The 15,094-nt window shown below is 42.3% G+C and overlaps 1 protein-coding gene across 3 annotated transcripts in view; it reads left to right on the top strand.

The window, feature by feature from the left end:
- The window catches only part of GOLIM4 (golgi integral membrane protein 4), an 86,120-nt gene that overhangs the window by 54,815 nt on the left and 16,211 nt on the right, over positions 1-15,094 (top strand). The window contains exons 5-10 of one of the 3 annotated variants that reach the window (XM_084769259.1): positions 143-293; positions 3,216-3,298; positions 4,028-4,111; positions 8,586-8,747; positions 12,141-12,443; positions 14,051-14,292. In XM_084769259.1, coding sequence (XP_084625385.1) covers positions 143-293; positions 3,216-3,298; positions 4,028-4,111; positions 8,586-8,747; positions 12,141-12,443; positions 14,051-14,292 — 1,025 coding nt within the window. The remainder of the gene's footprint in view (positions 1-142; positions 294-3,215; positions 3,299-4,027; positions 4,112-8,585; positions 8,748-12,140; positions 12,444-14,050; positions 14,293-15,094) is intronic. The other 2 variants (XM_084769260.1, XM_084769261.1) reach the window with 2 other exon arrangements.

Genomic DNA, 15,094 nt, shown 5'->3' with positions numbered 1-15,094 from the left:
ACTGCAGAAACAGAGCACAGCCTTAACTTCATGTAGTCTCCCCTTCTGATAAGACAGAGAACTAGACTAGAGAGAAACAGACTTAGATTTAGAGATCTAAGTCTATTTAGAGAACGTGCCTGCTCAAGTATGCGTCTTGCAGAGTCAGCACGAGGAGCTGAAGAAACAGCACAGCGACTTGGAAGAGGAGCACCGCAAGCAAGGGGAGGACTTCAGTAGAACGTTCATCGACCACAAGCAGAGGTGCCTGCAGCTGCAGCAAGAAAAGGAACAAGAGCTTTCGAAGCTGAAAGGTATTGGATAGGGCCAGAAATGCTTTTGTCCACCATTGCAACAAGAACACACACACATACATACACACACACACACACACACACACACACACACACACACACACACACACAGCAAGTGCTACGGTACTGGCCTACTTTAAGGCCTTTTTACTATTTACTGCATTCAGTGTTAATGATCACACTGAATAGCACTCTCTCTTATGCATAATCCACTTGTTTTGTTTTCTTTTATAACTTTTGTTTTATGTATATGGTGTTTTGTCCCGCACGTATGTCTGTGCACCACAAGCATCCCTCATGCCTCTGGTGTCTCCAAGGGGACATTAGATCTCCCAATACTGGAGTTGTAGGTGGTTGTGAGCTGTCCTGTGTGTGCTGGGAAATTACCCAGGATCCCCGAGAACATCAGTAAGTGCTCTTAAGCTCTAAACCATCTCTCCATCCTCTCTCTGTGTCTCTGTCTCTCTGTCTCTTTCTGTCTCTGTGTCTCTCTCTGTCTCTCTCTTTCTCTGTGTGTCTCTCTCTGTCTCTCTCTCTCTGTGTCTGTCTGTCTGTCTGTCTGTCTTTCTCTCTCTCTCTCTCTGTTTTTCTGAGACAGGGATTCTTTGTGCAGCCTTGGCTGTCCTGGACTCCCTTTGTAGACCAGGCTGGCCTTGAATTCACAGATCCATCTGCCTCTGCCTCCCAGCGTGCTGGGATTACAGGTGTGTGCCCAGGTCTTTCTCATTATTTTTTTCAAAGCAACATTCATATATAGTAAAATTTTAATGATGAAATCAGAATTCCATAAAATATGTCACTCCTGACAACAAAGGTATTTCAGCCTCAGAACTTTTTACCCAAGACAAGAGTGGAAATACAGAAAGCTTTCAGTAAGAAAAGAAATCTCACACACACACACACACACACACACACACACACACACACACACACACACCACTTAAAGATAGAAAGTGAGTGTGCCTATGATGTTTTTGGTTATTTGGGTTAGTTGAGATGGGATGGCCTAACCTAACTGTGGACAGCTAAGTGAAAATGATTGAGGGGGGTGAGTCTAGGTGTCCTTCCTTTTCTATGTCTTGACTATGAACACAGTGTGACCAGATGTCACAAGCTCCTGCCACTGTGACATCCCTAAAGGGATATACTATAACCAGGCAGTGTGGACTAAAATAAAGCTTTCCTCCCCCACATTGCTTTCATCAGTGTATTTAATCACAGCAACAGAAGCAGAACTATGACATGACTCTGGATAAAAAGAATGAAGCAATAAAGTTAAAGCATGTTGTGGTCGACAAAGAGTCGTGGTGACTGGCAGTCTTTGTAGCTGAATGTGAGCATTTAAACCTCCTCCTCTCCCAAGGAAGGCTGACAGCATGGAAACTTAGATGTCTCTTCATCATTATGAATGTAATACCTGATGAGACATTTCTATAATGTATTAGGACCAGCTTAAGTGAAACCCTTCCATTGATGGTTTTACTGAATCCTCATGGCAAACCTAGATGCAGGCAGACAGGGGTCTTGTTTGACTTAGCATATGAAGAACTAGAGCAAAACTTGCTGGCAGAAGCCCAGTGAAAACATAGAAGCCTCTGTCAATAAGTTTGCAAATAACAAATCAGAGCTGGCCATTCAAGTTTAGGCATTTCAAGTATTTTTGTTAAAAGGCCCCATGCAGCTTGCAGTACACGAAATGTTCTTGTAGGTGGCCAGTGATGTCTGATTTTTGACTTCTGAGAAAATCCACTATGATGTGAAAGCCAGATCCTACTTTGTTCTTAACTTTTTCCCTTGAAACATAATCATAATTCCTGTGCCCAGGAGTCAAGAATGGACAATAAGAAAGTAGAACTGTACCAAGTGTGGTGAGAGAAAGGGGCAGATGCTCCCCTTTGATGCTTGACTTACCGGGAAAGATGGAGCCTTGTCTGTAGAAGTATCTGTATATGAGGACAGTTTGCCTGGTGCAGTCCAGATTTATTTAATGCCTGCTGTCCCAGCTCATATATGAATTGTGTCCCCTTTCTCTCTCTCAACCATCACCTCTTCCAAAATAAATTATATAATCACCAAGCCAGCACTTAACTTCCCTTGTGTTACATATTGCCATGCAGTCATTGGCCTAAAACTGCCAGATATTGTTAGATCCATTTTTAAACAGTGATGAATATTCAGCTACGGAAAAGACTATATAGGCAAACATTTAAGAAAAACAAACACCAAGTTTGTAAGTCTGAGTAGTACTTGGCATGTAAAACACATAGAATGACAGTTTCTAAAACTGGAGCGGTCGATGTAGCGTTTTCAAGAGGAAGTTGGTACCTCAACAGGGAGGGGAGGTTTTGCGACCTCACTCTTCTTACTCAACATTCTCTCATTCCAGCTCTGAAAAGGCCTACTCAGAGTCGAAGTTAGATTAACTAGGACATCACTGATAGGAGTAAGAAAAAATTAGAGGTTATCATCAGATGAGTGGGGTTCCTTCTGCCTCTAATTGAAGTACTTTCTGAAGGGATGGGAAAATTATTCATGCTATGAGGAATGGTCTGTTCTGTTCATAACTGCTTTTCATTTGTGATGATCCTCAAAGCCGAGACCACACCTGCCTATTCCACCCAGTCCCACGAGCTCATTTATTAACAGAGATATTTCATTCTCAACAGCTGTATCACTGAACTGTTGACTTACCATGTAATGCATAGTCTGTTTCCAGAGGCTTAAGCCAACGGCCCAGATCACTTTGCAAAGAGCCTTTGAACCCACGCTGTGTGCAGACATGACATAATCTTGCCAATTTGGAATATCGTACAGTTTTAAGTTCAAAATACATCTTAAAATACGTGTTCAGGCCTCAGATAATGGCATAAAGAACTAGGGAACTCTCAGTGTTTACGTGCGATTGTTCTTGTCATAAAACAGAAACGGTATATAACTTGAGAGAAGAGAACAGACAGCTACGAAAAGCACACCAAGATATTCACACACAGCTTCAAGATGTCAAGGTAAGATGAGTCAGGCGTTTGGTTCTGGGGTGTTTGTATGCTTTACCCTGCAGAATGGCTTCAGAAGTCATTCCTGGGAGCTGGAAAAATGGCCCAGAGATTATGAGTGTTTGCTGCACTCGCAGAGGAACCAAGTTTGGCTCACAGCACCATAGCTCACAATCACCTGTAACTGAAACACCAGGAAATCTGATGTCCTGTCGGTCCTCCGTGGACACTGCATTCACATGCATACCCTAACACCACTAACACACACACACACACACACACACACACACACACACACACACACACACACACTTAAAAATAAAGTTCTTTTTTGTTGTTGTTTTGTTTTTTGTTAATTCATTCCCTAAGTGATCTGCTTCACAAACTCAGATTGCTGTCATGGGCTTTGCATACCTGGAGTATTTCTGAAAATCTTGCCACTTTGTCATCATAAACTAAAGGTAGCCTATGGCATTCAGTATTTGTATCAATAATGACTCATTATTTTGTTGGATAATTATACTTTAAGATACTGACTACTAATGTAAGTACTGGGTAGCACTTCTGATGGACTTTAGAATACTCCAGAAATCATACTTCTCTCCAGTAATTTTTGAACTTAACAAATCATGACACAACAGCCACCAAGCAAGCAAATCAACGTTTGGGTGGCCAGATCGAAGAATTTGGTGTTGTGACGTTCACATAGCTCAACGTGTAAACTTCTTCTTTTGTGTATAGCAACAGCATAAGAGTTTACTCTCCGAGCATGAGCAGCTTGTAGTGACTTTGGAAGACCACAAGAGTGCACTGGCTGCCGCACAGGTTAGGAGAGAAGCAGCCATTGTTGGGTCCTTTTGAAGTCTGCTTACTGTTTCTGAAGTCCCTCCTGCATGTAGTTTCTTACAACACAAGCTTCAGAGAGTAGCTTATGACAGCACTCCTAATCCTGGGGGGAAATGCATGCTTTCCGAAGACACTGAAGAGGCTACTAAATAAACTTTCCTTTTGTCCATGACTGTTTCTGCTTCTCCTGCATCACACATGAGCAATTCTGATGCTTAACTCACAGCAAGGCTTGTGAGTCTGGTCTTTTGCATCTCTTTGGCCAGTGGCAACTCTTAGTAAACTAGGTATAGGGTTTTGCGGTGCTGACTCCGTAAAGAAATCATTCCAAGATCTTTTCTTCTCTCCTTCCTTTATTCCCAGTATCCCAACCTGTATGTATATACTCTTTCTGGGACAAGGCTTCTGTAGGGCTATTCATACTACAGAAAAACAGAAGGGTCAGTGGAAAGGGGAAAACAAGAGCCGTGATCGCCCTATGTGTAGAGAGTAGAGAAGCCGCTGGCATAAGCCGTGTCTTGGTATGTGTCTGTTAAATGAATAAACAGACAAGCTCAAGTTATGGAAAGCTTGGAAAGGTGATATTAGTTACTCGATTTTGTCTTCATATAATTATCAAAAGGTGTAATACATTGGGTTCACACCTAGGTACATCTCTTTCAAAGACTTGTTTTTGCAATCAGGGTTTTTTTTGTTTTGTTTTGTTTTGTTTTTTACATTATAAAAAGTATTTTGCTTTACAGTTTTCTAAGTATGCTCTCACATTACTTTTTCTTTAAATTTTAAGTTAATCCTTGGTAATTGCACACATGTATACAATATATGATGATATTCACCCTGCATTTACCCCTCAAATCCCATCGAGTCCCCAACCTGTCCCCTTCCCAGCTTTATGTCATCTACTTTTTTTTTATGTCTTGCTGCACCCAATTCAGCTGCCTCTGTGCACCCTGCTGTGGGGCCCTGCACTGGAGACCTGGAAACCTCACTGAGGCCACAGAACCAAATGATTATCCCTCTTTTGTCTCCCCCCCCCCCCCCCCCCGTTGACTACCCATGGCGTCTGCAGCGAGGGGTAGGGCCTTGCAAACCACCAGTCCTTGGGGACCTTGGTCGACTGGTGACACTCAATGACTCTTTTGCCCACAATGACTTTTACTATGAATCGGTCTATGAACTGATTGATTCTAGACACTGCTGCGTTCCGAATCTTCTTCAAAAAGTTTGTCAACGGTTGTTTTATGTAAGGTTCACACAGTAAAATGTGGCAAGCTGACTGGGACACTGTGTGTAATAGCCAAAATTATTACAATAAGAAGCAACAATCTGGAAATGCATAGAAATAAACTAAACTAAAATGGTTGGATTAGTGACCTAAACCTAAACAAGGTGTGAAATAAGCGCATGAGCACTGAGCCAGCTTTTGAGGTTTCTGTCGTTATTATAGGCGTGTTTGTGTGCACATGTGTAAGTGGAAGCCAGAAGGTCCTCCACTGTGAGACAGTCTGTCATTGGCCTGGAACTTGCTAATTCCAGCCACCCCAACCCCTTCCTGAGGAAACCACCTAGCTTCCCTTTCTCAGCCCTGAAACAATTTTAAAATAGAAAACTGTAATTTTACACACAGAGCCTATGTATAGGTTTTTTTTTTTTTTAAGTATAGCTAGCTGCTTATATAACCTTAAGTATTTTGATTCATTAAGACGTGGATCAAGGTTCTGCCTTTTGAGAGTTTTTTTTTTTTTCGGGGGCGGGGGGGATGGGAGCTTATTTTTTGTTTTAACACTTTATGCTGTAACTACTTTGTCCCTTAATTACCTTAGTTAGAACCATATGTCTCTATTAATTTGGGCTGTTGTAACAAAATACCATTGACTGGCAGCTTAGACACTAATTTGTCATAGTTATAGAAGCTGTTAGTCCTAAATTATACCTACATTCCTATTCTTGTAAGAGAGGTTTGTTGGGGGAAGACAGAGGGAGAGACATAGAGACACATATACATATATCATACATATACAATAATAAAATTAATTTTAAAAACTCATAATCTAGTATATACCCTGTGTTTTTCTATAATTAAGTAAACTAGAGTTTAAGCAAAGTGAGGCCAAAGGGAAATTCAGTAGTTAGCCTGAAAAATTTGCCCACCACGCACAATCTTAACTCGTGTGTCTGGTGTCAAAGTCACATTCCTGAGTGTGTTTATGAGACTTATTCAGCAACATAGGAGGTGTGTGGGCCTTTCCCCAGACCTTGTGAACTATAATTGCTTGGGCCGAGGGAGTTGGCTCAGCAGTTAAAAGCAGATATTGCTCTTGCAGAGGACCTAAGGTCATTTCTCAGCATTCCTATCCAGAGGCTTACACTATACCATCTTCTGGCCAGTTGGCTGTTGCACTTTCTGTACACACACACACACACACACACATACACACACACACTCACAAGCAAGCAAACAAACACACACTTTGGCAGGCACTCTAAAATTTAAATTAAATTTAAAATTATATAAAAAAATTTAAGTATAATTTTTGGAGTAGAGGATACTGTCTTACATATTTTAATATTATCTTTGATGTACATTGATATTAGAACTATGACTCGACTGCCTTCTACGTGTTGGACACCTTAATGCAGTGGTTCTCAGCCTTCCTAATGCTGTTACAGTTCCTCATGCTATGGTGACTTCCAACCATACAATGATTTTCATTGCAACTTCATAACTATAATTTGCTACTGTTATCATTTATAATGTAAATATCTGATAAGCAGATGCTCTTAGGTGACCATTGTAAAAAGGTCATCTGACCTCCAGAAGAGTTGTGGTCCACAGGTCGAGAACCAGTACCTTAGAGGAAACTGAAAAAAAAAAAATGCATGGACTTGAATTATATATATATATCCCCTCATATAAAAGTGCTGCTATCTGGATGTCATTTGTTTGTTTTGTTTGATCTCCAAAGTTGATTCCCGAATGTTCTGATTAATTTCTGAGGTAAAGGCCCCTGCCGGTGATATGTTACACTTTTATACAAACTATATGAGAGTACTTCTCTGATACATATTGAGGCAGCTTACACCATCATTTTTTGAAAATTAGAAGAGACAAAACAGAGCTGGGGAGAGGACTCAGTTGGTACGGTGCCTGGCATGCAGTCCTGAGGACCTGAGTGTGGATCCCCAGCCCCCATAGAAAAGACCTCGTAGATATGGAAGCCCGTGCTTATAATCTCAGCTTGGAGTGGGTTGGAGACAGGTGCATCCTTGAGCATCCTAGCTGCATCAGTGAGCTGCAGGCTTCTCAGAGGCCTTGTGTTAACAAAACAAAGATAAAGAGAAGTAGAGGAAAGCCACCGATGTGGGCTTTGGCTTCCATATGTGTGTGCATACAAGTGCGTGCACATTTGTATGCATATCATATACACAGTCCCCCTACACACACACACACACACACACACACACACACACACACACACACACACACACACGTTAAAGAAAATGAGGAAGTAAAGCAGTGCTTCCCCCTTGGCATGGAAGAGCAGAGAGTCTATGTAAGTATTTATTTAAACAGTAATTCTGGTTTTAGGATAAGAATGGTAGTGTATATGAACTATGTATACACTGATTTTGTTCAAGTTGTTGGTTCATTTTCTACCTTTCCAGCTTCTTGTAATCTCTCTCTCTCTCTCTCTCTCTCTCTCTCTCTCTCTCTCTGTAACTCCCACATCAAATATATGGTGAGGCATCTATAGGAGAGCATTCCAGTCCTATACTAGTTCCAAACTCATACACAGCCTTTGTCAATTTAAGCCAAAAGGACTTTCAGCTTAAGAAAAAGCCCAGCTTCATTTTTCTCTTATTTCACTGCTCTCTACTACCTCAGAGCCCCCTGTAGAGAGCTATCTTGAAAGTAGCAAGTGCAGAACCATATTGAGTATAAATCAACTAAACTGAAGAAGGTGAACATGATAGATAGATAGATAGATAGATAGATAGATAGATAGATGATAGATAGCTATTCCGTTAAAAGATGTAACACAGGGCATACTGTTAATGGGTCTCAGTTTGAATAATTATGTAAGTCTTTAAGTAGGTTTTTAATATGATAAACAATGATTACCTAGCTGTCTTCTAATAATGATGTTTATAATATTGATGAAGTTCTTATTTTGTCTCACATAGCCTGGGAAACTAACATGTCTTAGATATTTTTTCAGTCTTTTAAAGTCTGATTCTAATTTGCATGTGCTCACTCAGAAATGGTTAAGCATGGCCAAGAGGAAGCGCTAGTGCATGAAGGCAGTCTGCAACTTTGCTAACAAGCTTAGATTCAATGTTTTTCTAGTCATCCCGTAAACTTAAAAGCCCATCCAGTTAACCTATGAATACTGTCTTTTTCTTTCCTGCTCAAATTGTGCAATTTTCCCCCACCTGTGCAATTGCTGTGCAGACTCAAGTTGCAGAATATAAGCAGCTGAAGGATACGCTCAACAGGATTCCAAGCTTTCGAAACCCAGAGCCAGCAGAGCACCGAAATGTCACCTTTCCCCAAGGGACTCTTTCTCCCCAAGGTTACAACGTAAGAGAGAAGCCAGCAGGAGAGCTTCAAGAGGTGAGAGGTGTGGCCTGGGACCCCTGGGAGGTGCAGTTCCCTGTGGAACTGTCTAGAGAACTGCTCTTCTCTGTACCGCCCACTCTTCCTACCACGCAAATTCCTAGACGTAGGTATGTTTAAAAATGCAGGCTTCTCGCTGCTAACCTGCACTTCCTGTTTACTCAGGTGATTAATGTTATTCCTTCTCAAGTCTCTGATGGAGCTGAAGACCAGACAGTTAGTTTTACAATTAAGCTTAGTTGTTTAGGGGTTAAGATGTCATTATTTTTAGTTAGATGTTTTAAGGTGATAATGACGAGATATGATAGATATTGATTTACATTAAGAATTTTAGACGCACCAAGATAGGAAAGATGTGTTCTTCAAGGTTGCCAAATACAAATAGCCAAAACGCTATGAATGTAACATTAATATAATTCCTAATTTTTTGTGTGGTTCTTCTTGCTGTATGCAGTTTATTATATATATATATATATAAAATAAATGCAGGATTCTCAGCCACAGCTCCATTTTCCAATTCAGGTAATTTGATGTTTGGCGTGGGGATTTTTATTTCTAACCAGTTCAGGTACTGTAGGGAAAACACTGCTAATTGAAGCTGTAGCATTTACTGAGAAAGAATTTTCTGGCTCTTGTTACATGTTAATTTACTTGTATTAAAGGAGCTCTGGTGTCTGAATATTTGAAGGTGAGATGATTTTTCTCTCCATTGGATAGATGAACAGGTTTTAAATAGCATGAGAATATTATACAGCAGCCTACTTAATATAGTGGAATCTGGTACACTGCTGGGTGTGTATAGAACATGCCAAAATCATATTAAAATAGCTGGGTAACCTGATCACAATCCACGTTATTCTTGTTCTTCACGAAAATCAAGACTTGCTTAAGCATATTTCAAAATTAGAGCATCACCAGTGGTGTGCTCTTGCTTATCATTAATTCCGACAAAGTTCCACGTATGACCTGACAAAATGGCTCAGCAGGTGAAAGCCTTGCTCTCAAGATTAATTACCTGAGTTCAATTCACAGGACCCAAATGGAGGAAGGTAGAGTTGGCCTATGACCTCCACATGTGTGCTGTGGAGGGCTTGCAGTAGGCATTTGAGAAGACTTGTCTCCAAGTGGCCATCCTATGGAAATAATGAAATCAACATGAATGGAGTTCTCCTATGAATGTTTTCTGCATGATCAGATCATTCCTTCAAAAGCAGGCTTGACATCCTTGCAATCCAGTTCTTTCTTGGGGATTTATATCCATCTATTTAAGACAGCCCAATAGGATGGCCTGCCTGTCCAGTGATGCTGTGCTCTGCTCGGCTGACTCCCAGCTCCCTGGGTTCACCGTGAAATGATTTAGAGCTTGGTTTGTTCCAACTGTCAGTTGGAGGTAGTAGTTATGTACCCTAACCTCCCTCGAAGGGACAGAGTGGGACAAACGACAGGTGTTTGAAAGTCCTTAGAGCCCATGAGAGAAACATTTTCTACAAGGCAGTTTTATGGCAAACTTGCCAGAGGACTTTGTCAAACCTACACCTCCAGAAGTTCTCAGCTAGTCAAGGAAGAACTTCTCTCCCCACTTCATGATTTACACTCTTGACTTTTACACGAGTGATAATTATATCCCTGATCGCTTCGGAGTAGGGCTCCCCATTTCAATTTGCTCATGGTGTGGTCCCCTCGGCATCTCAATTATAAGAAATTAATCTGACCAAGGAAGTAACTTTTTTTGATGAAGAAAAGGGGCAAGGCAGTACAGATTTTCCTATCTGTTTTTTCACCTTCCTTACTAATATGGAACAAAAAAAGATTGGAAACTTATGGAAAATGTATTTATGACTTAACAAATTTAGAGAGGACACATATTAATTTTTAATAATGTTTATTATAAAATTCACCTATCATTATTATGGCGGTATTATCTAACCTGTTGTCATAATCAATAAAAGACACAGACACCAGTTGTATTTTAGAATAAGCCTTATTTTCCCTGGAGCTGGGCAGATAATTAACCCACTAAACTATCCTCATCACTTCCCATACCCTATCCCAGGCCACCTGCTTCAGTCGTTTCTATCTGGGCTATTTTCCATCCGTAATCCCCAAATCCTTGCTTATGCTGTTCATCTGGACCACTTCTTTACAAGCAGAATTTCAAAGCCCCCCCCCCCGGGCCTGCCCAAGATCCTTCTCTCTCCTAAGTCTACAAACTTTCACTCTGCCCCTTTCTTCTGCCCTGGCCAGGTGTAGACCTTTCATTGGTCAGACAGGGCGGCAAGGATATACAGCAATACTTGAGGCTCTTAATAGTCGGCTCATAAGCAGTGAGAATCTCGGGCCGGTGGGGAGGAGGGGCAAGCAGTTAACAAATACAAAGCACTACCTTACCGTAGCAAAGACATTCTCTAAAAATGTCTTTTCTCTTGGTTTAGAGTTCTGTATTGACATTGCTTACACTGTCAATTTATTACATGCTATATTTACAACAACATATAATCCATAAATGTATATTTATTATAATAAATTCACTGACTGCCTGTGGTTTACAAAAAGGTGTCATAAGCTACATTCATCTTTGACTGGCACTGGGAAGGTGATTCAGTCAACTTCCTGACAGGTGCTTGAGTTCAGTCCCTAGTACCCACATAAAAGCCAAGCACTGTAGCCTGTGCCTATAACAACAGAGTTGGAGAAACAGAGACAAGAGGGTCCCTGGAGCTTACTCATTGATCACTCAGTCCAGTCTAATTCGTGAGCCGAGTCTCAACAAACAAGATGGGGCCCTTCTGAGAAGTGCCAGCCAAGGTCCACACACACACACTGGCTGGCATGTTGTAACAAAGACTATTTGGGGTCTTGTTTAGCCGAAATTACTGTAAATTAACATAGGTATTTAACAGTCCCTTTTGGATACTAGTAAATGGGGCTGATGAGAAGTCAACCCAATCCTTCTTCAGCTGAGTCTGACATCGTATCTTAGTCCTTTCAAATATCTCTTGAGAAGGATGTTAACCCTGAAGAAACTTTCACAAGCGTGGGGTTTGAGGATTTCTGGTTTTTATTGTTTTACTTGTTGTTTACTTCCTTTCTAGTCCAAGGAGAGATGAAGTGTTTTCCTGATTCATGGTCATTGATAGGCTTCTCTTTCCTGGTCTCTGACCGTTCTCTGAGATAAAAGGCCCCCTAGATTTCTTAGGGTAAGATGTGCAGAGAGAATTAAGAAGCCCCATCACACCTGTTTTCTTCTCTAAGTCCTGCTGTGTATATCTCTTGACTCTAGGAGTCTGCTGATGCTGTAGCCCTTTAGATGTGGTAATGAAAGAGTAATGTCACTACTTTTGAGATAGAAAAGTGTCATGTCTTGTGGTGTGCTTGTCTCAAAATAACGAGGTGTGGCAGAGCCATGAAGCAGTGCCTACCAGAACAGAAGAGAAACCTTTGTCCTCTGTGCAGAAGGAAGCAAGATTCCAGGCTCCGGAAGAGCAGAATCAGATAGAACCCAGGCAGCCAGAGGAGCACCGAGTAGAAGAGGAGCACAGGAAGGCACTGGAGGAGGAGGAGATGGAGCAGGTGGGACAGGCAGAGCATCTCGAGGAGGAGCATGACCCGTCGCCAGAGGAACAAGACCGGGAGTGGCGAGATCAGCGGAGACAGAAGGCAGCCCACCTTCTGGACGGCCGCCCTCAAGCTGAGGTGCGTGGGTGCTCACTAGACGTTCTCTCGGATGGGGAATTTGGCTTTCATTTCAGATACTGATAAAAAAAAATTAATAATAATGGGGCTGTGGAGATGCTCAGTCAAGGAAGTATAAGCTTGAGGGTCTGTTTTGTTCTCCAGACTCCATGTAAAAAATCTGAAAAGTACTGATGTGCTTTTGTAATCTTGCACTGGGGAAGCAGACAGATGGGTCCCTGGGGCTCACCAGCCAGCCACCGTAGCCTACCTAGAAAGCCCAGGATTCAAAGAGAGAGAGAGAGAGAGAGAGAGAGAGAGAGAGAGAGAGAGAGAGAGAGAGAGAGAGAGAGACCATGTCTATAAAAGCAAGGTTAATAACACTTAAAGAACAACATTTGACAGTCTCTCTCTCTCTCTCTCTCTCTCTCTCTCTCTCTCTCTCTCTCTCTCTCTCTCTCTCTCAAGAAAAAAAAAACTCCTTATGAATCACAGTCTCTGCAACTTGTTTTTGAAAGGTTCCACTAAATGTTCTATGCGTGTAATTAAGTTTTCTGTTGTAAGACTAACGACAAGGTGTAGCTCAGAAATGTGGTCGGTGATCAGAGCAATTGCTGCTGGTAGATATATGTCATTTCCATTGCTGGTGGTGCATGAGCAACTGGTCCTCATATCCCTGACAGTGCAGCAGGTGAGCTTCCAACTGGGCACTGCCTCAGAAGGTTCCCTAAGCCCCACCTGCAGTGTCTTGATATGGAGAAATGTCTAATTTTCTGTGACAAAGAGCCCTCTTCTATCTGGCCATTCACTGTCAGATACAGTGCAAGCTTTTACCCGTTGCTGTCAGGGATGAACAAAAACTGTTGTTCTATTACGGACACACATGTCCATGAGTGAGGACCTCTAGCCAATCCCTGCTCAGGTACTGCCTCCTCGGCATGTCGCTGACATCTGAGACCCATTCCTACCTTCAAAACAACCAAAATCAGCCAGTGTCTTCAAAGGAACCGAGGGCAGCCAGCACTGAGAGCAACCAGCGACCTTCATGCTGTGCTGTTTTTAACAAAATCCCAGTCATTCAATCTTACCCGTGAAGATTCAGGAGCCAGATGCAGGGGTGAAATCCTGCGAGCTCAGAGAGGCAGAGAAAGCACCCAGCTGACCTCCCTCCTCAGCCAACATCCCCAAAGCAGGAAGCCTTCTTCCCCAATAACGCACCTGGATGCTGATGATTTCTTTGTAACACCGAGGCTTTCTCTGTCCTCCTATTCTCTGACACTTGAAGCTCTGTAAAGCTTCAGCCATAGTTGGTGCGAAGCCCTCTCTTGCTCCTCACCATCCTTGCAAGCTTTGTCTTCCAAGGCCTCTGCTATGCTCTCGCTGGTCTCATGGTCCTCAACTCTGCCCTCTTCCCTTTGCTGAAAATTGAACATGTGCATGTTAATTGGGGAGGTAAGCAGAGGAACATGTGAAATTACAAGCTTTTGGGCTTTATGTGTAATTGGGGGTTACCTGACATAAAGTGTTACGAAGCCCACCCTGCCTCCTGAGTTTGTCTTGACAAAGAAAGGAAGGGAGTGCCGGAGGGTCTAACCTGTCCAGCTTAGCATTAGCTCCATTTGTTCTAGGCGGAGCATTCGACCAAGGCAGCTACAAACTTCCGATCCCCATATGAGGAGCAGCTGGAGCAGCAGAGGCTGGCAGCGAGGAGGGATGAGGAAGCCCAGCGGCTGAGAGAACACCAGGAAGCTTTGCACCAACAGAGGCTCCATGGACACTTACTACGGCAACAGCAGCAGCAGCAGCTCCTCGCCAGAGAGATGGCTCAGCAGAAGCAGGCAGGACACGAAGAACGCCAGGAGCAGCTAAGGTAGCCTGCTTCTTTCTGTGGTGGGTGTACACAGTCCTTCCTCTGGTGTCAAATCAGCATTGTGTATGCGTAGTATTTGAACCCGTGGCAAGAGAGCAGGCTCATATTGCTCATGTAGACAAGTTAGAAAAAAAAACATTGTGGAATTAAATGCTAGATATTTAATTTTAAACATAATTTTTTTCTGGCTAAATGTGATAGTTATGGGCTGTGGAGAGAGAGGTCAGTGATAAAGGACTAAGCACATAAACATTAGGACCTAAGAGCAAATCCTCTGAACCTATGTCAATATGAGTGCAGTGGCTCACAGTCTGTAGTTTCTGGGCTAGTACAGCAGGATGGGAGATAGTTTGCAGCCAACTAACTTAGAGTTAGGTGAAGGCAAACCACAGAAAGGGGGTTCTGTGTCAAACAAGGTTCAAGGCAAGGACAATATGCAAGGTTGTTGCCTGACCACCTGGGATGTGCCGTAGCATGTGGTACACCGCTCACAAAGCTTACATGCACACACATTCCACACACACACACAATAAATAAAAGCAATTGATCTCAAAATAGCCCAGCAGACTTGGTTCTTGGTTCTAACTTTATTTCGTCAGGAAATGACAATTTCCCTCTTAAAGGTAGGCTTTGACAACATACCTGATATCACTATTACACTTTACTGTGTATCTAAACCTCAGAAACAAGTTATGGCTTATTTTAACAGTTGAAAATCGTTATTTATGCCTGTCTTGAAAGATAAATGACCTCCATCCAACTGTGCCTTTCCATTTTTATCTCCGAACCTTTGTCCCTGGCA

This window comes from Acomys minous (assembly GCF_964271855.1).
Source record: "Acomys minous genome assembly, chromosome: 19".
Lineage (NCBI taxonomy): Eukaryota > Metazoa > Chordata > Mammalia > Rodentia > Muridae > Acomys > Acomys minous.
This window is presented reverse-complemented; position numbering and strand designations above follow the sequence as displayed.